This window comes from Helianthus annuus, chromosome 6 (assembly GCF_002127325.2).
Source record: "Helianthus annuus cultivar XRQ/B chromosome 6, HanXRQr2.0-SUNRISE, whole genome shotgun sequence".
Lineage (NCBI taxonomy): Eukaryota > Viridiplantae > Streptophyta > Magnoliopsida > Asterales > Asteraceae > Helianthus > Helianthus annuus.
The window spans coordinates 7724937-7747912 of NC_035438.2; the positions used below are offsets into that span (position 1 = coordinate 7724937).

The window sequence follows — 22976 nt, forward strand, 5'->3', positions numbered from 1 at the left end:
GAAACCAAATTTTGTGTAAACTATTCATGGTCGATAATGTTTGCTGTCAATTGGAAAGTAGTTATTGTACCAAACTAATTTCAATGATTTAATTAAGCATTATAAAAAATAAAAAAAATAAAAAAAAAACTAGAAAATAGATTTGGCATGATATATAATCCTAATACTGATTTTTTTTTTTATAATCGGAAACTCATTCTAAAAGTTTGTTTTACTTGTCTAAAGACTCGTTTGTTTCGTATGAATTTGACGATGTTACAATTTAAAGTACATATCATAAGATAATTTGATTGTTAAAAGGTATATTTAAATCATTCATTTAAATTTTAATATCCCTTTTTCATTTCTAATGTGTTAATCTTTAATTTCTATTATAGTTAGGGTCGTAAATGAACCGAATGTTCATCTAACAGTTCGGCAAGAAGTTCGTTACTGTTCGTTCGTTTATTAAGTGAACAAACATGAATAAGAAATTTCATTCGTTAAGCTAAATGAACGAACATGAACGGATGATGCGTTCGTTCGTGAACGTTCGGTAATGTATTCATTTATATTCATTTCTGTGCGTTCACTTAAAGGTTTTCATATGTTATATTTTTATTTTATTGTTTTTAGTTATTTTAAAATTTTGAAATCCTAGGTATTATACGTCTTTACAACATCCTTCATTTGACCATTTCTTAGTTTGTGTTAAATCTTGAGAAACTTCTTAATTTTTGTGATAGTTATGTTTATGACAATTATGTCAACTACGTTTGGATAATCATACTAAGGGGAGTGGGGGTGGTCACTAGTGAGAGAATTCTATCACTCCCAATATCCAATCAACTCATGCCATATCATCATCCACTATTCTATCACTAGTGATAGAAATGTAGTGGGGGTGGTCACTAGTGATAGAATTCTATCACTCCCAAATTTTTTAATTTTTATTTTAAAATTAGAAATTAATAATAAAACACTAAATTATAAATTTCATTAAAATTAAAAAATAAATTACAAAATAAAAAAACAACTAAACATTGGGAAAAAAAAAAACTAAACGGGTGGCATCTCCCAACCCCACTTTGCGCAAATCTCGCGTTTTTGTTGAAATACAATTGACTTAAACGGTTCGTCGAGATGGGCGTGCTTTTCACACAAGATTTTTAAATCATTTTGTCTTTCAACCGTTTTCAATTGTCCCATGTACGCCTGCTCGCTTCTTGTATCGCGACATTTTTTCCTCTTCGATTCTGAAGATGGACTCCGCCACCGCTTCCTTCCCTTTGCTTGACGATTCACCACTTTTCTTGCGTCGTGGCCTTGTAGGTGTATCTTCTTCCTCGGGGTCGTCAACGGGTTGATCGGGTTCGTCAAGGGGGTTTTCGTTTAAGTTCATTTGGGGCAAGTTATCCGACGCGGAAGTCGTGTAGTTCCCCCAATCGGATGTCTTTGATCTTTTCGAACCTCCTTGTTTTTTTGGAGCGGTAGGACCACGCATGTCAACCAACTCAACCGGAACCCATTTCGGGTGATTTCTCGCAACTTCCCATGCCGCCACGTGTGGAAAACTCCTCTTTTTGTAGAGATCGCAATACTCTTCGGTGGCTTGTCGCATGATTGTCGCCTCGCTCGCTCCACTTTGTGGGTTTCGGTTCTACAAAAAATATAAAACGTTATGTATTTTTAAAAAAAAATATGTTTTCTGTTTTAAAAAAATAAACTGTTTTCTGTATTTAAAAAAATAAACTGTTTTCTGTTTTTATAGAAAAAACTGTTTTCTGTTTTTTTAAACTGTTTTCTGTTTTTTTTAATAAACTGTTTTCTGTTTTAAAAAAAAAAATGTTCTGCTTTTTTTAAATAAAAACTGTTTATGTTTTTTTAAATAAAAATTGTTTCTGTTTTTATTTAAAAAAACAGTTTTGAATGAAAAAAAATTTAAACTTTATAAAAAACATACCTTTTGAATGAAACAAGCGTTGAACTTACTAATTTTCCCGTTCAAATCCGTCCATTTCGACGTCATTTGGGCCATGTTTCGTACATTTGCACCGGGAAGTCGGCTAAAATGATTAATGACCCGTCTCCAAAACGCATCCTTTCTTTGCTCATTGGCATGTTTCTTGTTCTCGGAGATGTGCAAGTACGCCTTCACCAAGGACACCTCCTCCTCGCTCGTCCAGTGTTGTCGGACGGTTGGGACGATTTCTTGAACGTCATCATTTTCTTCTTCTTCCTCTTCCTCTTCTTCTTGTTGTTCTTGAACGTAATCATCATTTTCATCGTCGTCAAGACTTTATTGTGGTTCACGATACGCGTTTGCAAAATGATGGATGAGGGTGTTGTCTTCTAGTAGTGGGTCGAGTGGGTGGGGCTGGGTTTGATACGTTTGGGGTTAAAATTGGTGAGGTTGAAACGGTGGAACGAACGGTTGGTTTTGATACGTTTGCAATTGAAATGGTGGATATTGTTGGTTTTGAAAGGGTGGATATTGTTGGGTTTGAAAGGGTGAGACTTGCTCGGGTTCGTCTTGCAACCTAAAGCGCGTTGGCTCGCCAAGATTCGCTCGAACCTTGGGTCTTACGGGATTTTTCTTCGTACCCGAACCTCTTTTTTTCGAACCCCCACCTCTCTTGCTTGAACCTTCCATGTTTCTTGTAAAATTATTTTTGAAATCAAATGGAGAATTGTATGATTTTTTGAAGTGAGTTGGATAAATTTTGATATGAAATGGATTGGGTTTGATAGATTTTATATAAAACTTTCAAAAAAAAAAAACCCAACGTTCATTTTTACCCCCAACGGTCACAATCAAACGGTTCTTTTTTTGAATTTCAACGCGTTATGGGTTCAACGCGTTTCATTTTCCACGCGTGATAGATGTAGCGGCGGCGGTGTGCGTGATTATATAACGCGTGACGGGGGATCCATCACGGACCGCCCCGCCTCCCCTAATACTTATTTAACTTTGGTGGATTATTGGTAATCTTTAACGCATATTTTATTCTAAAATGAATATATGCCCGTCTATATTTGTTTGTGTGCACGAACGTTCGTTTGTGTATATGTATGTTCATGAACATTTGTTTGTGTTCTTGATTTTGTTACTTTCTTTGCGTTTGTTTACGTTCGGTAAGTCTTCGTGAACAATTCATGAATACGTTCATTTCATTAACGAACGAACACGAACAAGAAATCTCGTTCGATAAGAACTCATGAACGAGTTCATTCCTAAACAAACGAACACGAATTCAATTCGTTTACAACCCTAATTATAGCATTCGGATTCTTGTACTACCAATATTTCTCTATTTGCCTATAATAAGTTTATTGATTTATTTTTGTTTGCCATAGCGGGCACTTTTAAGAGAGTCATTCATGTTTCATCTCGTTAGTGCTATCATCTAAGCATGAGTAACTCTAAGGTAGCGTTCGTTTCATGGAATGAAATGGAATGGAATTAGGAAGTTTTTCTTTGTAAAATTAATCTTGGTTGGGGGAGGAAGGAATTTGAAATCCCATGAATTTCTTTAATCAATGAAATTTGTGACTATTTCAACATTCCTTAGAAATCCTTCACTCTAATGAAGGAATGGAATGGAATGTTGAAATAGTCACAAATTTCATTGATTAAAGAAATTCATGGGATTTCAAATTCCTCCCTCCCCCAACCAAGATCAATTTTACAAAGAAAAACTTTCTAATTTCATTCCATTCCATTCCATGAAACGAACGCTACCTAAATTTCTTTTGTCATCCATAATCTATATGTTTAAAACGTGTTGTTGATATTTAAGGTCGAGTATACCTTATCAACCTAGCATGTTTTCTAACCACAACCATCGTAGATTTGTTTAGGGCGTTACATTTATTTATAAATAAGATAAACGAAATAGAAAAGCATTAATAATAGTGTACGATTTTTATTAATTAGTGGAGGGACTGGAGGCTCGTGGTTGACTCTGCTTTCATGACAGGACACATATTGATAAATATATAACTACTTTTTATTTAACTAGTGGAGGTTAAAAAATCAAACGTGCTTCATTATTTTGGAAGGGACACTTTTATTTTATATTATTCGGGGCCTTTTCTTCACCATTATTTATCTCTATTCTCCGCACGTTTATTCAATGCATGTTCCATTTATTGATTTATTTATATTATTATATAAAAAGGTATCTAGAGTAGTAGATATAGACATATAGTGTCGCATATTAATTTGATATTTGATGGACCAAAATCGTAGCTTTCCATTTGTTTAATTTTCAATATGAAGTGGTGAACGTATAGGTTAAATATAATATATTAAAGATATTTCTTGATTAATCCTACAGAAACTTAAACCAAAACATTAAATAAGATATTTCTTGATTAATCCTACATAAACTTAAACCAAAACATTAAAACATCAGATTAATTAATCAAAACATTACTTATTAACATAAACATGCTAGAAAAGTTTCAAAATTACCTCAACATACTCGAGCCAAAATATTTCAAAGCTAATAAGTAATAACATGAAGGGAAATTTGCACAACATGAATTATCAGACTTGAAGTAGCCCATCAATTAGGAATGAGCATTTAGTACCAGATAGCTATAAAGAACTGTACTGAATATATTTGGTATCAGTATCCATTTACCTTGTTTTTCGATACCGATAACCATACTCATCCCTACCATCAATTACCAAACATCAAGAAATTAGTTAAATCCAAATGTATTGGATTTCTCATCCTTATCTCTATAAATTAACTAAATTTATATTTTATTTCCAAATATCATTTTAAAAAATTATATACATCATATTCCTCATTTCTATCTCTAACCAATTTTCTCTTTCCTGTACTAGTAAAGCTATATGAAAAAAAAGGCACCTGTACTAGTAAAGCTATATGAAAAAAAGGCAGAGAATCGAACAGTAAATCAATAAATATTTAAGGACGAGTGGTAGTAAATCAATAAATATATAAGGATGAGTGGAATGGGGTAGCGCTAGAGGTGCATAAATCGGTTTTTTTCAAAAACCGGTTTCAGTTATTAACTAAACCGGTTTTTTTCATTCAAAATGAAAACCGGTTTTTTCTATAATCGGTTTCGGTTACTAACTGGTTTTTCAAGTCCAAAACAATTAACCGGTTGGGATCGGTTTTTAACCGGTTTTTGCCAAAAAAAAAAAAAAACCGGTTTTTAACCGGTTTTTGCCAAATCGATTTCGGTTATTAACCGGTTTTTCATATCAAGAATCCTAACCGGTCTACAACCGGCGATTCGGTTCGGTTGTAAAACCGGTTATAAAAAAAACGGTTTCGGTTTTTTTTCCGGTTTCAGTTCTAAAACCGGTTTTTTTGTACACCTCTAGGTAGCGCCCACCTCCATCTCAACCAAATAATGAGCAATGACGCCCCTCCTCCGGTGCCACGTCGCCATTGGAGGCGTCATTGATGGATTCGCGAGCAGAATAACAAGGAACACCGGGTTGTTTGTGGGGCCAGATCAATATTAACTCAATATTGGGGGGCTTTATCCCATTTCTTGGTTATTAAAGGAGGACGCTATTGGTTGATATGGCGTACTCTAGCTTACGTGTCGCTGATGTGGCATAATGGGGCTACATTCAATACCAGTTATCCTAGGAAGTGAGAAATGAGACACTAGCTATTGTCTTTATCTTAGGAAATGAGATAAAGTGATAACTTGATTAAAATCTTCGATTTTTCCTAAAAAAATGTTTTTTTTTTTTTTCGATATCAACCATCAGCAATATATACATTAAAGTATCAAAGATTTATTATTATTCTTATTTTCAAATAATGGAATGCTTAACATGGGTTCTTTAGGTTTTTACAACAACGTGTTATTAAAATAACAGTCAACAATAATAAATAAATAAAAGAACAAAGATGTAGTGGTTAACATAGTACAACAGGTAGCAAACCATAATGTTTGATATCCCAAATCTAAACAAACATGAACACAAAGTCTCCGACCACAAAAATAACAAGATTTAATACATATAAACAAAGATATTTTACACATGAATTCACTCTAAAAATATACGAGGAATTAACTTAACCTAACTATAATACTACTATACGATACTATACTACATTAAACATCTTCACGGCTTCACCGATTGCCGGAATTCATATCGGATCTTAAAACCTACTAATTAAGGCTAACCGAAGCTGATCTTCGGTGTACAACCGGCCGCCCATCTTCACGGTGGCTTGTTGCATCATCAACTCATTCACAACCGACACACTCGCATGGTGCACTTCTAAATCTAGCTCCATCATCGCGGTCATTAGACGCGCGGCTGGGTGGCTCTTTTTGTTACATTGGACTCTAATCATTGCATCCCAGCCAATGACTTTCACATCTACATCCAAATCCGCGGGTGGACCGCGGGTGGTGACGGAGGACATTTTCATGTTTTCTTGCGCGGAGACTTTGTTTGATAATTCTTTCTTCAACGCGTCAATCTGGTTTCTTAATTCGTCTTTGTTCCCCTCATTGTTTTCGAGCTTAGCTTTCAGCTCGTTAATGTACAAAATCGCGTCGCCTAAGAGTGACGCCTTGTCCATTTTCGAGACGTTTGGGACGACAGCGCGTAGCGCGTAGAATCGCTGGTTTAGCTTCTCTCTTCTTTGTCTCTCCGCTTCCACATGATTCAACGGCTCTTCTCTCCCGTTAGCCGGTTTTCGCCCTCTTTTTCGCGGTCTTTTCTCCGGTTCCACCAGTTTACTACTTTCCACTTCTCGAATCACCGACGCGTCAAGATCCGAGTGACCCGAATCCGCTCTCGTCAACGCGACACCACCGGATTTCAAACTAGACGGCTGAACCACACCCGAGACAAAAGAGAGCATCCCGTCTTCGTTACTACCACTCGAAGTCGGAGATCTTTTCTTCTTGTTACTATTATTATGATTACCCTCAGTTCCAATGAACTGAGAGTGCCCGGAGAACAGAGTTTCATTATTAGAACTCTTGTTACTCTCGCTAAAACTCAAAATCTTGCCGAATTCCGCCTTATTATTCGAAGAATTAACGTTTCGGCCCCCATCAAACGATCTGAATTCAGAGAAATTCAACTCTCTGCTCCCAAAAGATCCCTGATTAGGGTTATTATACCCATAATTAGAGTTTTCAATCTGCGATTGTTTTGAAACGTGAGAAACGTTTGTGGTCTGACAACCAATTACATCTGTAACAACAGAATTCACAGTAGATGAAGCCACCGGATCTGTAACCCAGATCGACGATGGATCCGGACCCGGACCAGAACCCGAACCCGGACCCTGATCCATATTATTATGCATCATATCGCTGAAACTAATATTAAACGAAAGCTTAACCTTCTTCATCACATCGAAACTGTGGGAAATCAACTCAGTCGATCCCAGCTCAATAACACCATCAACACAAGGAATACAAACAATTGTTTGCAACCCGAACCCGAGCCCCTGACGAGCACGCTCGCAGGAAGACTCCATCAACCGTTCCGGTCCGGCCACCCAAACCGGTTTATTATTAAACGCGGCCTGGCCAGGAAGCCCGTCACCAATAGAAAATGACTGAGTCATTGAGATAAGATAAAACCACTCGGTATCACTAACTTCTTCATCCACATCATTTTCTGCTGCTTGTGCACCCGAAATTAACGAATTAAGCTCTTGCAGCACTTTTTTACGGTACTGCTGTTCAGCTAAAGAAGTGGTTGACGGTGTCGTTTTGGTTTTGTTTGCTTCGCCTTTGTAGTACCCGTCTCCCCACCCTAATACGGGTGGGGTTGGGTACTGGTCGTTGTTAAAGGATGATTGCCAGAAGATAGCGTACGTCCATGACTCCCGGGCTGTATCGATCAGCCCCTGGAGTCGTGGCTGGAGCGTATCTGGGTTAAATTCATGGATGATTGAGGTGGAAGCGGACGATGACGCTGGAGGATTTGTGGCCGTTGGATTGGCCCAGATGGATGTGATGTCGGAGGTGATGAACGGGTCCATTATTGATGAGTTGTCATCGGTGGTCCAGTGGTGGTTCATGGTGGTGGTGGTGGTTAGGCGATAATCGGTCATTCCATAAACAGGAGAGGGAGTTAGGTGTGGTGTGGTGTGGTGGTCGGCGGCGGAGAGGGTTGCTTAAAGTGTGTGAAACGTGGGGAAAAAGAGTGTGTGTGAATGTGTGTGTGAGGGTGAGGAGATTGAGGTGTATATTAGTGGGGCTAAAGCGTGTGAGGTCTTATCATGTGGTTTCGAAGAATCAGCCAAAACGAGTGTGATTTATCACGATTTTTTTATTATTTCTTTTTTCCGACACTAAATTGTATCTCACGATTTTTTTTATTATTTATTTTTTCCGACACTAAATTATAAACACAAACACTAGTACTTTTATTTATGTACATGTAAGTTAGTAGTATACTTCTTTTCTGGGACGACTATTATCGTTGAAAAAAAAGTCACCTACTTTTTCCACTCAAAAGACCTAATATAAAACGATCTATTTTTAATCCGTAGAAACCGCAAAACTACGTTGTTTTCTCTAATACTTTGGATGCTATTCTCCTTATTTGAAAAGACAAGATTGTTTCTCGTCTTTCAAATACACCATGCTGTCGTAAAGATGATGACTTGAATATCCTTTTTTTTTCTCGTATCACAAGTTGCAGTCGAGTGAATTGACTGCCGTAAGGATGACGACTTGAATACACTTCTTTTTTAGTTAACTTCGTTTTTGCTCTTGTGATTTGTCCATTTTAATGTTTTTACCACATTAGTTTAAAAGTGTCATTATCTCTCTTTGATGTTGGTACTTTTACTCTAATATGCTTCCTGACCTTAATTCCATCCATAATGTCTATTAACTCATAGGGTAATTTGGTAATTTTACTGACAAACGTCGGGTATTTTAGTCTTTTACGCATATAATATGCCTTTATCATTGCATTAAACGACGATAGCAAAGAAGTTGGGGAACGATAGCCCGGCCAGTGGCGGATCTAGAAAATCTGCATAGGGATAACGTTTCAATAAAAAAGGGTAACAAAATCGAAAAAATGTCAAATTTTTCCAAAATTTACACTACCATCGGAGCGTTATCGGAGCGTCAAGGGGCAATGGAGGTTACCCCTTCTATCACTGTAGGTCCGCCCCTGAGCCCGGCATTACTTTAAATAGCCTAACAACACATTCTAGTCAATATTTGATCACTATATTTTCAACAATTTATGTTGTCATTAGCGTTTATATCTTCTCATCTTTTTCTATGTTAGGAGTATCTATATATTGTCTCTCATTCTGTTGATTTAGCAACCAAAGTCAAGCAAATTGTAATTTTGGTAGTCTATCGTAATTGTTCATTATGATTTATGCATGTTGTTTGATTATTGATAGAGAGTAATCTTGGGGGAGAACACGAAAGAATTAATTTTATCATGTGTTTATACTTTATCAAATTAAAGGTGATAAAAACGCTTATTAAAATGTTAACTCACTCTCTTGTGCTTATAGAGGTGTTCATGGTATCTGTTTTCAAGCTACTCAAATTATTCGCAATTGAAAAAAATTAACTGAATTTATTTGAAGACACTTACTAGAGTTTGGTTCGAATTTGGGTCTCTATTTGAATAAACAAAATTAACGAAAAAGTCAAAAGTAAAAAAAAAAATAGAACTAATAACATATATTTAAGTTATAATAGTTGAACCATAAGTATATTACATATAAAGTATTTTTTAACGGCAATAAACTCACCCTGCTTGGGGCTATGTCCAAGGTCGACTCTTCGACTGTCATGAGACTGTGGTGCGGGAATTAGATGGAATCCGTAAACCCTTGCCCTCCGTCATGTTCGAACACAAGATTAAAGCCCTGATTCATCCCTTTCACCCAGAGATTAAAGCGCTGATGCGTCCTTTCACCCAGATGTCCCTTAAAAATGACCCAAACGAAAATCGAACATGCGTCTTCACTAGGTAGGGCAGACTTTTTTTTTCTTAAACTAGTCTTATCTTCTTCTTTTTTTAATTTAGGTTTTCACGAACGTTTATTGGTTATCTTTTTTTAACTTTTATCATAATGGTGTTTTTATGACTTAAAAGCACGTTTAATATTTTTATTATTTTTTATATCTTGAGTGATTTAAAATTGACAACTAAAGTTTACACGAAAAGTGATATTAAACACCATTGGTATTCCGAATACGCTATAATTCCATGTTTTGATAAAATCTATATATATAATAAACAAATAAGGTTTGGGACACGTGTCATCTCCTGGTACAACCATTTAGATGTTTTGGCGGGAAAATGTGAGAAAAAGTGATATTTTCTATACGGATCCCGCACTGGATATCTATACCCGTGTTTTTGACCCCAAGTCAGATTTTTTTCGGAAGTTGTTAAGGGTTTATTAATTCTGTGATATTTGATTTGTTTAAGGTCTCAATATTGAGAAGAGGAGTGGTGACGGCGGTGGGATGAGTTGCTTTCAGACGCAATTACTAAGGTCTCGGACAGTAGATCTGCAAACAAAAATTTGGATAAAGATTTGGTTTTTTCATCTAAAGACGCCGAAAATGGCGGTGAGAGTCTATCGTTGTTCTACGATTTTAGAGGTGTTTGGAATTGTGTTTTTTAAAAGTGATTATCTGATAAGTGTGAATGGTTTATGGGCATAGTATAGCGAGTGAGATGCGTTTAGCCGATGTGTCAGTCTCTAGACTACAAGGAGGGCTTGCTAAAGATGGGAGAGAAACCCCTACATGTAGACAGATGTTTCATGATATTTCTGAAACTTTACATCATGATAGTTTAAATTGTTTATATTGTTCAACCCGTGTAATACACGGGTATCTAACCTAGTATATAATAAACAAATAAGGTTTGGGACACGTGTCATCTCCTGGTGCAACCATTTAGATGTTTTGGCGGGAAAATGTGAGAAAAAGTGATATTTTCTATACGGATCCCGCACTGGATATCTATACCCGTGTTTTTGACCCGGGTATATAAGCAACTAAATAACCCTAAATTTCATAATCCAAGTCTCTTGCCACCACCATCTTCCATCTCTAATCGCCACCATCGCGTTTTTTGTCTGTCACCGCCACGTTTTACAAACCCTAGATATCAACACAGGTGCTTCTTTTTCTTTCTTCGTTAATCGTTGTTCTAACACTTTGTTTTCGTTTTGATTTTTAAGATTTCATAGATTTTAGATACCAATGTTTCTTCATTTTTTTTTCCAGATTCAGCATTTGTTTGAAGGTTTAAATCGAACAATTGATATGATGCTGATATATAGAAGAAATATATATTTCTTGTCCTATGTTGAGTTATCAATTGTTGCAGGTTTGTTTAGGATCATTAAAAACAAACTTTAATCCATCAATTCTTGATCAATCTGATGTGTAAGTCAAGCAAACTGATAAAAGGGAATGTGTAACGGCGACCCACCAGATCCGGGGATAGAGGGACGCATATGGTATCAGACGAGACGAGACGGTGATGATTCTGACCAAGAATCATATGGTGGTACAAGGTCAGTGTTATTCTCTTAACACTAATGTGTCAAAACAAAGGGCTTGATGGTCGGTCATCATAGTGTTGAGTTTGGGGATAGGGTTTTAATCATTTTTCTCTAAATTCATTTTGTTTTTTTTATTGAAATACATCTGAAATTGGAATCGATTACTTGCTATATTGTGTTGTCGAAGGTATTCTTGCTTAAGTTCATTCTCTAAACTATTTCTTATAATTACAACATTTGAAAGGGATTAGAACTGATATATGCTTATGATCTAAATTAGGTGATGGCGTTTTAGGTGATGAAAGTTCAGATGTCTTTGCAACAAACTCAAATGGACAGGTTCTATTTACTAATTAGTTTACTGTGGATGCGGTCATCAATTCGAAATCTAGCCAGGTTTGTAGAAATACCGTATCTCGTATCAGTTGTTGTTAATTAAGTAAATGAAAATTGATAAGATTCGAAGGATTTATTGATGTTTTTAGGTTATTGTTGTTATCACAGGAGGATGTGTTTCAGTTGGTTGGTATTTCCATGGTTAAGTGTGCAATGGTAGCTTACAACACTTCTATGGTGGCTTATGCACAAGTACTTTTTTCACTATTTGGTGACAAGGTTTGTTAAATTTAGCTTGAATCAATATTCAAGAGGATATAAATTTAGCTTGTGTTTGACTTGTCAACTTATTATTCATCAACAAACATACTCATTCTTAATTTGGCTTTGGTTTATCTTCATCTATGCAGATGGCTGACTCAATGGATATGGGTGGACATTTATACACATACAATGAAGGTAGAACTTCATACCTATATTTTTGTGTAGTAATTCAAAATGGTCGGACATTTATATGTTGGTATTTCAATGGATATGGGTGGACATTTATACACATACAATGAAGGTAGAACTTCATCTATTGCGTGTTTTGACCCGTTACCAACCTTGCTTTGACCTGCGTTAATTTCCCACGTCTAGATTTGAGTTAATCACGGATGCTTGATTGTGTGTGCTGGCAATCGGATGCAACTGTAGCCAACTTCAGTCATTGAACCTAGGATGGTTAGTCGGTTTTGCGTTATTCGGGTTCGGGTCGGGTTGTTCGGTTTTCGGGTTTCGATGTAAAATGAAAAATTTAAGTTTTTTTTACAAGATATCATAAAATTCATATTGCTACTTTAAAAATATCATCAAAGTTCAAACTCTATTTGACAATACGCTATTATAATATTTAAAAGTCCCAAAACTTAATGTTTCATATATAAAAGACTCCAAACCAAAACACTTCTATAAGAAAAAAACAATAAATGTTCAGGTTTTTTGTCGGGTTTCGGGTTTTCGGGTCGGGTTGTTCGGGGTTTTGGTAGGGAAAAAGTGACCCGATAACCGAACCATTTAAAGTTCGGGTTGGTCGGGTTCGGGTTTTTCGGATATTCCCTAATTCGGGTTCGGGTGGCTTTGAATTCGGGTCGGGTTTCGGGTTTTGGATAAAAATGAACAGTCCTACTCTCAAGGGTATCATAAGGCTTCAAGCTTTAGTTCTTGGCCACTTGGTTATGAGACAGGCTGTTGTTACTTTGAGATGCATGCGTGCAATTATTGAGTTCCAACCGTTGACTCGTGGCCGTATGGTCAGACTTACTAATGGTCAACTGCTTAAAAACAGACTTCAACAGTATTTGCGGTAATTCCCTCTTCTTTATTATCTTTAATTAGTTCGAGTGCTAGCTTAATGCCCGATAAGCTGAAGATTCAAGAATTAATGCGGAATCAAATGCATCAAATGGTGAGGATAAAATCAAGCTAGAGCAAGCTACCACAAAAGCACAGCTGCACAGGCTGCTTTCAGGGGCTATTTGGTAATATTATTGAGCTTGATTTATTTTTTTTTTCAATGGAATATGCTGAATGTTTAGGGTTTGTTTAAGTTGTTAACTTTATGTTATTATTAAAATTGGTTAGCAATTCATAATACACTGAGCGATAATATAACGTAGCTCTTAAGTTGCATTGTAGGGGATAACATTCTCTCTAACATCAACCTTATCTGTTAAATCATAAGCAATTTCCTGAAGTTTTTAGATCTTAAGTTTGTGGTTCGGGGGTCTAACTAATAAATGGGTATCAAGTTTCAATAAAGTTTCTGCTTTGCATAGTGAACACATCCTACAGTTTTTTGCATGTTTGACTTTTGTTAACCATAAGACCCCGCTACCAGAAAACTCACGGGACCTGCAAATACCCTGCTAAAAAACAGGATCATGAATCTTTTAACTCGTGTTTTGCATGTTGCTGGACATGTTTGGCATCTACACGTGTCTCATCTTTGTATATCTCCATTCCACATTTACTTTCATTCTTTTCATGGTTATGCAATATTATGCCTTAAATCGTGTTTTTACATTATTGAGTCTGTTTATCTTTTATACGCTAAGTAATTAACCATACATGTTCTATAAAGAACATTTCGGGCTCTCAAGTAGGGGTGTTCATCGGGTTTTTTTCTTCGGGTTTCGGGTTTTTCGGGTGGGGTTGTTCGGGTTTTTGTCTAGGAAAAATTGAACCAATAACCGACCCATTTAAAGTTCGGGTTAGTCGGTTTTGGGTTATTCGGGTTCGGGTTAGTTCGGGTCAGGTTGTTCGGTTTTCGGGTTTCGATGTAAAATGAAAAATTTAAGTTTTTTTTACAAGATATCATAAAATTCATATTGCTACTTTAAAAATATTATCAAAGTTCAGACTTTATTTGACAATATGCTATTATAATATTTAAAAGTCCCAAAACTTAATGTTTCATATATTAAAGACTCCAAACCAAAACACTTCTATAAGAAAAAAACTATAAATGTTCAGGTTTTTTGTCGGGTTTCGTGTTTCGGGTTTTTCGGGTCGGGTTGTTCGGGTTTTTGGTAGGGAAAAAGTGACCCGGTAACCGAACCATTTAAATTTCGGGTTGGTCGGGTTCGGGTTTCTCGGGTTCGGGTTTCTCGGGTTCGGGCTTTTCGAATATTCCCTAATTCGGGTTCGGTGGCTTTGAATTCGGGTCGGTTTTTGGATAAAAATGAACAGTCCTACTCTCAAGGGCATCATAAGGCTTCAAGCTTTAGTTCGTGGCCACTTAGTTAGGAGACAGGCTGTTGTTACTTTGAGATGCATGCGTGCAATTATTGAGTTCCAAGCGTTGACTCGTGGCCGTATGGTCAGACTTACTAATGGTCAACTGCTTAAAAACAGACTTCAACAGCATTTGTGGTAATTCTCTCTTCTTTATTATCTTTAATTAGTTGATGTTGACTTAGGTATTTAATGACTTTGACTTCATATGGCAGGTCAAAATTGTTTTGTTTGTTCTGGGTCACACTTCTGAAATATGGAACTACATTGGGCATGAGGTACAAAATATTGGAATTCAAATGGAGTAATTAAAAAACAAATTTAGTATACCTTCAATGTAAATAAAATTCGTTTACTATATCTTTTACAAAAGGGTGTTGTGGAAAAAAAATATTTATTTAAATGGGTGATTTCCAAAAGGGTGTTGTGGGGAAAAAAAGTATTTATTAAAATGGATGATTTGAAAATATTTACCAAAATAGGTATTTTATTACCAAAATAGATATTTTTATTTATTAAAATAGGTGTTTTGAAAATATTTTTTGTTTTAACAGGATTTCGTTGGCTTGTCAAAAAAAAGGAAGATAACTTTGCTTCAAGAAGTGGGCCAAGTTCTGGATGCAAAGATTGACTAGAAGGCATTGGTCAAACAAAAGCAAGGGAATACTATATGTTGTGGCACCATTTGGACAACGACGGCAAACGTACTAATAAAACCACAAATGTAGTTTATAAAGAAGTATTTAGGAATTTGTGATTTTCATGTACTCACTTATCAATAATTTTTTATTTCAGTATCATTTTTACACGTTTAAATTGAAAAGTGATTTCATAACAAAGTTTATCTCTATACCAGTAGATATTATATGTTTGTGTTAAGCCACTGTGTCGTACTCATCTTATGCGGCTCTGCGTCGTCCTTTCACCACATGCCCTTTCAGCAACAAACATAAAATTTGCATGTTATCCGATTCTTTTCCTTCCAACCTCTCCTAAGAAATCGTGTTTGTTAGCTGTTTTATAGGCTAGGAGTTGATATTTTATGTTATTCGTAAGCCAATATTGAAATCTAATGTGATTGTGCATATCAAAATATATCGTGTTTGTGTGTTTCAAAGGTTGGTGATGGTGGTGGTGTTAAAGCCTTGGAGAATTCATGATAGTTTTTTAGTTTTTGGTACATGTTAAGTGTTATAATAAAGAAGAGACCCAACATTAATAAAGTTCTAATAATATGTTATAATAAATAAAAGTTTTTTTTTTTTTGTGTCGTGGGTCATTCAGTGAGGCAAGTTTCTGCATCCGGTTCTTGCCCAAAGTTTCTGACCCTACTCGCAACCCTAATTAATAACTACAACTTTCAATTTAAAACAATTATAAATCAGTTTTTCTTCGCAACCCTAATGACTACAACCTTCAATCCAAAACATTTATAAAACACGTTTTTGACATAGTTCAATGAATATAAAGTAAAATTTCCTACCTGCGAAATTCGCGATTAATATAAAACAAGTTTGTTTTTCTCAGTATTACATTTTATAAATGTTTACTTCTACTAGGCTTCACGTCTGACTTATACTGGGAAGGAAAATGAAACTCATTCTCATGCATGGACACTATATAGACTATGACATGATGTTTTGCATCATGATCGATGTATGACTAAAGATAGACATAATGGTTGCAAATATAACACTTTGGTGTTTGTATGCTTTTAAAATAACAAAGATAAGCCTCTATTATCCCATAAATATATCATATGTGCTGATATAAAATGCTATTAGAAAAATTAACCTATATCTAAATTTGATAAAAGTTACACTGCTATATTTTAACATATGGTAAAAAATATACTTAAGTACATTAATTTACATTATGATAGTAAATAAATATAATATATGAGTGGTAATTATTGTGCCAAAATGTTATGTTTTTAATAATAAGAGTAAAATGCACGGATAGTCTCTGTGGTTTGGTGAAATTTCACTTTTAGTCCCCAACTTTTCAGAATTACACTCTTAGTCCCTGTTGTTTGACAAGTTGTTACTCGGATAGTCCTAAAGCGGATGAAGGTTACTCGGATAGTCCCTGTGGTTTGACAAGTTGTTACTCGGATAGTCCATGTGGTTTGAAAAGTTGTTACTCGGATAGTCCTTGTCATTTCACACCCACTTAACCAGAAAAACTAACCTCCATCCGCTTTGGGGACTATCCGAGTAACAACTTGTCAAACCATAGGGACTAAGAGTGTAATTCTGAAAAGTTTGGGACTAAAGGTGAAATTTCACCAAACCACAGGGACTATCCGTGCATTTTACTCTATTAATAATTAGCTTACTAAATTATAAGAGTGATAATTTGCATTTGTTTTTTCGTAGATTGAAATAGGAGGGCATAACAACAACACTAATAAGTTTTAATTTAATAATCATTTTCTAATGTTTGGTAGAGACGTCTTTGAGAATTTACGTACCCTATTCGAGCTTGAAGAAATGTGTCATTCCGTAATGTTTTATTATTTTTTTAAATCAAATTATTACCGGGCTTAATAAACCTAATGCCAAGTGGTTAAATTCTAAACCTTGATAAACGATTTGTAAATGGACCTATATTGGAATTGTTATGTGTTTACTATTTTAAAAAATATCTACATATACATATATCGGATTTTTTTTTACAAATCATGTGTCCCTCGAAATCATGGGCCTTGTGCGGAGGTCCTCCCCGCACACCATCAAAGCCACCACTGGCGTATGTGTTGCGAAAACATTTTTATACAGAGATCTCATTATGAATAAAAAGGAATTAGTTTTACATGAAAATTTTGAATACATATGGAGGCAAAGTTGGGATACTGATGAAACCCAACAAAAAATTTGTGGTGGAAAGGGAAACAAGAAACTAAAGAGGTTCAAAATGTTGTTTATATACTTTTGATTATTGAAAATTATTTTTTTCTAGCCCGGGATGTTCCCGGGTGATAGCCTAGTTAAAAAAATAAATAAAAAACTTAATTATTCAAAATACACATAACTATAGTCGAAAAAGTTGTTAAGTTTTAAATAAACTTCTTATTTTTATCATAAACTAACTTGTTATAATTTATACATCATAAAAAACAAATATAAATATAAAATTTGTTAAAGTAAACAATCAAACATAAACAATTCCTAACAGTTAACACGTTATAATGGTGTTTACGAATTTCATAAAAATGACTAGACAGCCTAACTGAAAACAAAATTGGGCTACTATAGCTTGGTTTGTCTTTTCCTCAGTTCTGCTGCAAATAGACCTATAAACTGCCTTTAATCGAATCGAATCGAATGTTTATAAATTATTTGTGAACTAGTTTGGCGAAAAGTTTATTATTTAATAAACGAACGAAGATGAACATTTTTTTTTTGTTCATTTAGTTAAACGAACGAACATTAACACACGTTTTATTGGTTCGTTTATGTTCAATTATTACATTCGTTTATGTTTGTTTAAATTTTAATAAGTACATAATTTGGCGAAAAGTTTATTATTTAATAAACGAACGAAGATGAACATTTTTTTTGTTCATTTAGTTAAACGAACGAACATTAACACACGTTTTATTGGTTCGTTTATGTTCAATTATTACATTCGTTTATGTTTGTTTAAATTTTAATAAGTACATAAGTACTTGTATTTATTTATCTAAATACGAACATAATAAAAGGGGGCTTTCCAACCAGTAACCACTTATCTAAATATAACTAAATAGTAATTGGACTTTAAATTAATAAAAGAGTTAAATGCCATTTTAGTCCCTGTGGTTTGGCCCATTTTGCCAGTTTGGTCCAAAGGTTTTATTTTTAACCTGTGGGTCCAAAAAGGTTTCACAGTTGCCATTTTAGTCCACTGGGTTAACTTAATCCATTTTTTCTGTTAAAGAGAAGGCCAATTCGGTCATTTGATATGGCTGAATTGCCCTTTTAGTTAACAGAATTACATACAAAATGACCGAATTGGCCTTCTCGTTAACAGAAAAAATGGATGAAGTTAACCAAGTGGACTAAAATGGCAACTGTGAAACCTTTTTGGACCCACAGGTTAAAAATGAAACATTTGGACTAAACTGGCAAAATGGCCCAAACCACAGGGACTAAAATGGCATTTAACTCTTAATAAAAAAAAAGGCTTTCCAGTGTAACTTATCTTAATTGATCATTACTTTATATGCATTTAAATAATTACTTATTATTAGTATGTTCATTTGTGTTTGTTTATCGTTGTTTAGTTAAGTTCATTTTTATTTGTTTATGTTTGTTTGTTTGTGTTTGTTTACGTTCATGAACTGTTCATTTAGGTTTTAAACGAACTAACATAAACAAATACGATGATGCTCATTTCCTTAATGAATAAACATAAAAAAAATTCATTTGATTATATGTTCATTCGATGTGTTTACAGACTTAGCTACAAGCCTACAATAACAATATATATTTGTTGGTTAATACAATATAATTGTTTTTTTATATGTTAGGTTCTTTAGGCAACTTTTATTGAAATGACCGTCAAACGGTGGGAATAACCGAGTTAACCTTCACAACAAAATTAACCGTTTATTCTAACTAAACAACCTCGAATACTTAGTTAAGTATAATCGATTAACAAAAAATTACGGCTCGGTTTCGATTCGGGTGTGTGGCAAAACCGCTACCTATACGATCATACATTCATTTCGCTTATGTAGTTTTAGCACCTCATTGGGTGTGAAGGGGTATGGTCCAAAATATTGTGCGGGCCGCGATAAAACCCCCACGGAGACATGACCATACCCACACTTAATTCAAAAAATAATTAGCTGGTCACAACGATCCGAGCGCGGGCTACTCTTGTGGTCCCGTTACTATGCTACCACAGAGGAAAAGAGTACAAGGTGAAAGCGACCTGCAGCTAATCGCCGCTCGCCATACATTGTACCAAGAGACCTCCACGATGCACCATCGTATAGGAGACAAAAGGTACAACTGACACCGGGGTGTGGCCACTAACGACTGATGGCATACAAGACAAGAAGTATATCTAGAAAGTAACTTGTAGCCAATCACGGCACGCAGGCATGCTCCCACCTCTACGAGCACTAACTGCTACTGCAGAGAGGACCGAATGAATATTCTTTGATAGCGACACCTCGTCTAACCAGCCCCCATTCTTCTCCAACCTCTCAGCTATAAATACCACACTTCTCCAAAGGTTTAAGGATTTTGATCATGCTCTCTTTACTTTCACTCTATACATTATTATCTCTAAAGAAGAACAATACTCATTCTCACGCTGGAGTGTGGTTACGAGAAGTGTAATACCCATACTATATAAACATAAATTAAATAAAGAAATTTGCATTTATATTAAATATAATGCAAATACATGTTCTGTCACGACCCCCGACCCCACCCTGAACGGAATCGGGAGACGCGAGCAGCCAAGTGATACCGGTGGTTATTTAGAAAAGTAGTGCAGCGGAAATTTCATCAGGACCGTGAGTTAGGAAAATATCAAAGTTTAGAAAACACCGGATTTTATTTATTAAATAGATGGGATAAAACCATGTTTTGAAAGGTAGCTTTAATATAGAATAAATCCGATTGCATAAAACAACTTTTCTTAATTTAATTTAATTGATAAAATGAGCCACTTCTATAAGCCTTGTTGGTGCCGCATCATCACCCTTATTCCAATCTATAGTAATTACATGAAACGCGTTTTAAAAAGATTTGGTCAGCAGGAAATACTGGTGAGTTCATTCATTTTTATACAAAACGACACATTGTTATAATGTACAGTATTAAGGGCAATTACAATGTTTATATATCAACCAATTACCCAACGGTATTTGTCACTCGACTCGTTTCTGTGACTATGGTCATATCACTCATTGGCTAACCCGTTGTCCAATGGTGACGGTTATCAAGTAATGTATACAAAACCCCACATACCGGCTGTAATTGAAGACTACAAAGACTTAATCACTGTAATTATAACTTTGGAAACAAACATGATTTTGAAAGCAAACTTTGTAAAAAGAGAATGACTCACCTCATAAGCATGCAGTATTGATTTAACAAGCTTCTTAATTCTACTCCTTCTGATAATTAAGCATATACTTTATGGTTTTGAACCTTCTGATGATTAAGCATCCATTTTGATTGTAAGAGTATGGTGTAGAGTTTCGGGTAGTTAAACATTTAGGTTATCAGAGTGGAATACGTATTAGTGTAAAACCACATCAAACCTAATAATGGTCACGAGATTCAAACTTTAACGAATTTCACAAAGTATAGTCTTATTAGACAACACTTTGGCATCCGTTTAACGAACTCACAAAGTACAGCACCTTGGCATCCGTTTAACGAACTCACAAAGTACAACACCTTGGCATCCGTTAGTTGGTTCCTGAATCGATCGGACAGAATATCGCATCGGTGATTATTGGTTACAACACCAACGTATAGAGAGAAGATGAAAAGAAATGAGCAAAGGAAATGAATTCCTAGGCTTCCTATTTATAGGTAAGAAGTATGAAATTTCTAGGAAGTTTCCTATAGCTTTTCTAGGAAGTTACCTATACACTTTCTAGGAAGCTTCCTACCTACATATATATCCTCTTACACCTTCCTTTGATATTATCTATTTTTATTTTTCATGTATATCTATCTAGATGTTTAATTAACGTTATTTACCTTAATTAATCTTGCGTAGCTTAATTAATCTTACTTAACTGATTAATAAATCTTAATTAATCTTAATTAATCTTAATTAACCATTCTTAACTTAATTAATTAATTAACTACTTAACTAATTAATTTATCTTAACTCTTATAATTTGCTTAGTTGATTACTTAACTTAATTAGCAGATTAATTAATCTACTCAACTAGCTTAACTGCTAAGTTTCCTTAACAACTAAGTGTACGTAATTAGTAAGTTTACTAAGTTTATTTAACTACTAAGTTTACTTAGTTGCTAAGTATTCTAGCAGCTCCCTGATTACGAGTTCTAATTTCTAGACACAATAGAACTCGTATTAGTGTAGTAACTCAATTCAACTTTAACGATAATCACGAGATCGAAACCCTCACAATAAATGACAAAGTATAGCCAGATATTGGCAGCACTTAAACATCCATTGGATTGGTTTTAATCGATCGGATAAAGTATCGTACCAGTGATTAGAGTTATTACCCTAATAACGGGCAGAGTTTCGGGATTTAGAGGGTATAACCCCGAGCTACTATTTACTATAATAAAAGCTGACGGAAAGAAAAGAATTGAGCAGTTTGACACGTAGCAGTGATCGAGCTATTACCTTGTTATCGCGGCAGAATTTCGTGTTGTGTGTGTTTTGTAGTAAACAGACGATATCTCAGTGTACGAAGCGAGTTTTTACGTCGAACCAACGCCGAATTTCAAGTGCCAAACTCCCTTATATATACTGGAAAAACAGCTCCCTCGCGTGGCGCGAGGGGCTGTCGTGTGGCGCGAGGGGTACCCCCTAGCATAGGGTAGCCCCGTGTCTCAGTAGCTTTGGTGAGTCGACAGAACGATAAAATTCGATTTCTACGAAAACTGTGTTGATAATATCAACTAGGGTTTACCCCCCTGAGTTTTAGGGCCCTGATCCTGATTCCAACTGTTCTGAAAATTTTAGGGTCATGCAATACTACTTGGGGGTTTCAATTAGGGTTTCCTATTAGACATAATAGAATAAGAAATAGTAAATTTTAGATGAGAGTTGTTACATCCTCCCCACCTTGTTTTAAATCTCGTCCTCGAGATTTAGGCTACGATATCTCTTTTAGAGTTAAGTCACGTCTTAGTCAATAAGAACAGTTTTAGGATATGTTCAAATGAATACGTGTTTTACAATAAATAGGGCTCAATGGTTTAACTGAATTAGTTCAAGAAGTCGATGTCAAATGGGATGAAATGATATAGTTTTCTAAAGTGATTAGGTTCAAGTCAAAAGAGATATATGATCAATAGATGTGAATGTTTACAAGTTTGTGAAGGATTTTTAGAAACAATAGAATTCACTGTCAATTGAAAATATACTTTGATTGTCAACTGAGGAAGACTTAGATTCAACAAGCTCGAATGAAATGAAAATGATTTGTCAACTGAGAAAAAGCAATGGGTTGACATTTATCGAATTACAAGGATACACCGATATATAACAGAGTTTAGTGTATCATTGTCTTAACACATAGTTGTATTAAGACCATTTTTAAGGATGAGTCAAACGAAAGGTATATATAGATTAGCTCAAGCTACAATTCTATACTGACGCCACAAGGTGTCGTACTGATCGAAATAA

General features: G+C 35.2%; 2 protein-coding genes and 1 long non-coding RNA gene across 13 annotated transcripts; 1 reads left to right on the forward strand and 2 right to left on the reverse strand.

The window, feature by feature from the left end:
* Positions 1-1165: 1165 nt before the first annotated feature.
* Positions 1166-2017, reverse strand: LOC118479489. The gene is made up of 2 exons (XM_035974032.1): positions 1943-2017; positions 1166-1639 (listed from the first exon to the last, which is right to left on the reverse strand). The coding sequence occupies exons 1-2, from the start codon at positions 2015-2017 to the stop codon at positions 1166-1168; spliced, it is 549 nt and encodes a 182-aa protein (XP_035829925.1).
* Positions 2018-5875: 3858 nt separating this feature from the next.
* On the reverse strand, positions 5876-8199 carry LOC110864554 (transcription factor MYC2). The gene has a single exon (XM_022113658.2). It carries the CDS (start codon positions 8064-8066, stop codon positions 6144-6146), a length of 1923 nt encoding a protein of 640 aa, XP_021969350.1. The 5' UTR covers positions 8067-8199; the 3' UTR covers positions 5876-6143.
* Positions 8200-10989: 2790 nt separating this feature from the next.
* On the forward strand, positions 10990-15469 carry LOC110864555. 11 transcript variants are annotated; one of them, XR_004860005.1, is made up of 9 exons: positions 10990-11128; positions 11239-11531; positions 11800-11915; positions 12024-12134; positions 12266-12420; positions 12495-12578; positions 13233-14768; positions 14846-14908; positions 15185-15469. It is a non-coding gene; the product is annotated as an uncharacterized LOC110864555 (long non-coding RNA). The 11 variants fall into 11 exon arrangements; XR_002549898.2 differs by having other exon boundaries at positions 12266-12314; positions 12495-13375; positions 14586-14768; XR_002549901.2 differs by having other exon boundaries at positions 12266-12314; positions 12495-12613; positions 14152-14768.
* The last annotated feature ends 7507 nt before the right edge of the window (positions 15470-22976 follow it).